The sequence below is a fragment of the Cyprinodon variegatus genome, unplaced genomic scaffold, assembly GCF_000732505.1.
Source record: "Cyprinodon variegatus isolate N-32 unplaced genomic scaffold, C_variegatus-1.0 Scaffold665, whole genome shotgun sequence".
Classification (NCBI taxonomy): Eukaryota; Metazoa; Chordata; class Actinopteri; order Cyprinodontiformes; family Cyprinodontidae; genus Cyprinodon; species Cyprinodon variegatus.
In genome coordinates, this window is record NW_015151118.1 from 395,204 (window position 1) to 396,708 (window position 1,505).

Below are 1,505 nucleotides of genomic sequence, written 5' to 3' on the forward strand. Positions count from 1 at the left end.
GCCCTGGCTGCAGCAGATGGGCTAACCTTAGCCCTGACTGCCACGGATGGGCTAACCTTAGCCCTGACTGCCACGGATGGGCTAACCTTAGCCCTGACTGCAGCAGATGGGCTAACCTTAGCCTTGGCTGCTGCAAACAGGCTAACCTTAGCCCTGGCTGCAGCTGACGGGCTAACCTTAGCCCTGACTGCAGCAGATGGGCTAACCTTAGCCTTGGCTGCTGCAAACAGGCTAACCTTAGCCCTGGCTGCTGCAAACAGGCTAACCTTAGCCCTGGCTGCAGCGGATGGGCTAACCTTAGCCCTGGCTGCAGCGGACGGGCTAACCTTCCCATCTGCGGTTACCCTCTGAGCTCCGCTGGTTGCCGCAGTCCTCTCAACATCTGAATGAACTTTATTTTAAATGACGCACTGAATCAGTAAATGTTCCATATAGTGACGCTTAAAGTATAATATTCTCCCCTCAGATTATCTAACAACATACTTTTATTGAACAACAGCACCAGAAAAGAGAACTTTTAACTTAATACTCTGTGAGCGCTAACCTGGAACCTGCTGCTGCCGCAGTGCATGCTGGGACAGCTGTCAGTCTGGAGAACAGACAAGTCTGCTCTGATGCATGCTGGGTAAAGAGGGAGGGGCCAGAACGACATCCGGGGACTTTGTCCTTTGTTGGTCTTCTTGTTCATGTGAATTGGAACAGTGCTAGGGCTGAGGCTGGTGACCTTTCACGAGGACATGAGAACGCAGAAGTGAGCTTCATGTTCCTCTTCTATTTGTTTGGTTTCTGGATAGACGAGTCCGAGTAGCGCCATCTCACTGCGGAGCTGAGTCCCACCTGGTTTTTAGACGTAGAGTTTGAGCAGGTAGATCGCATCAGAGCGTCGGGTCGCATAGTGTGAGGACAAACGTCGTGAGCTGTGAACTTTTAAACCCTGCGGTTTCATCGTACAGTGTGAGCTGTAGCTGCGTGCAACAATAAAAAAAAAAACGTACAGTGTATACCCGACTTAAACTCAATTCTCACCTTAGTCCTAAAGCTAAAGCAAAAAACAGGAAGTGTCTCATTTTGCTAGGAATGGTCCTCACTCCGATGCCAACACCAGTGTGTTTTTTTTCAGATTGTGGCAGGCGGGAGTATCAAAGCTCCCGCATCATCGGCGGTCAGGCGTCTCGGAAGGGGGAGTGGCCCTGGCAGGTGAGCCTCCACGCCAGAGGGCAGGGACACACGTGTGGAGCGTCGGTGCTAAACGACCGCTGGCTGCTGACCGCCGCCCACTGCGTCCAGAACGAGTAAGAACCCGGTTAACTGGGGCTCGATGGGATGAAGGGGGGGTAATGGAATTAAACTGGTGATGGTTCGCATCTACGCTAAACCCTGAAAACTCAAACATTGCTACAGACAAAGGAAATTGATGGTGATGATGATGATGATGATGATGATGCTGATGAGGATGATGATGATACTGATGCTGATGAGGATGCTGATGAGGATGATGATGATAC

The 1,505-nt window shown here is 51.0% G+C and overlaps 1 protein-coding gene across 1 annotated transcript in view; it reads left to right on the plus strand.

Annotated features, from left to right (window-relative positions):
• Nucleotides 1–1,505, plus strand: part of LOC107097008 (suppressor of tumorigenicity 14 protein-like) — a 26,371-nt gene that overhangs the window by 12,010 nt on the left and 12,856 nt on the right. Inside the window, exon 7 of the mRNA XM_015393961.1 lies at nt 1,121–1,292. Within this exon, the coding sequence (XP_015249447.1) occupies nt 1,121–1,292 (172 nt within the window). The remainder of the gene's footprint in view (nt 1–1,120; nt 1,293–1,505) is intronic.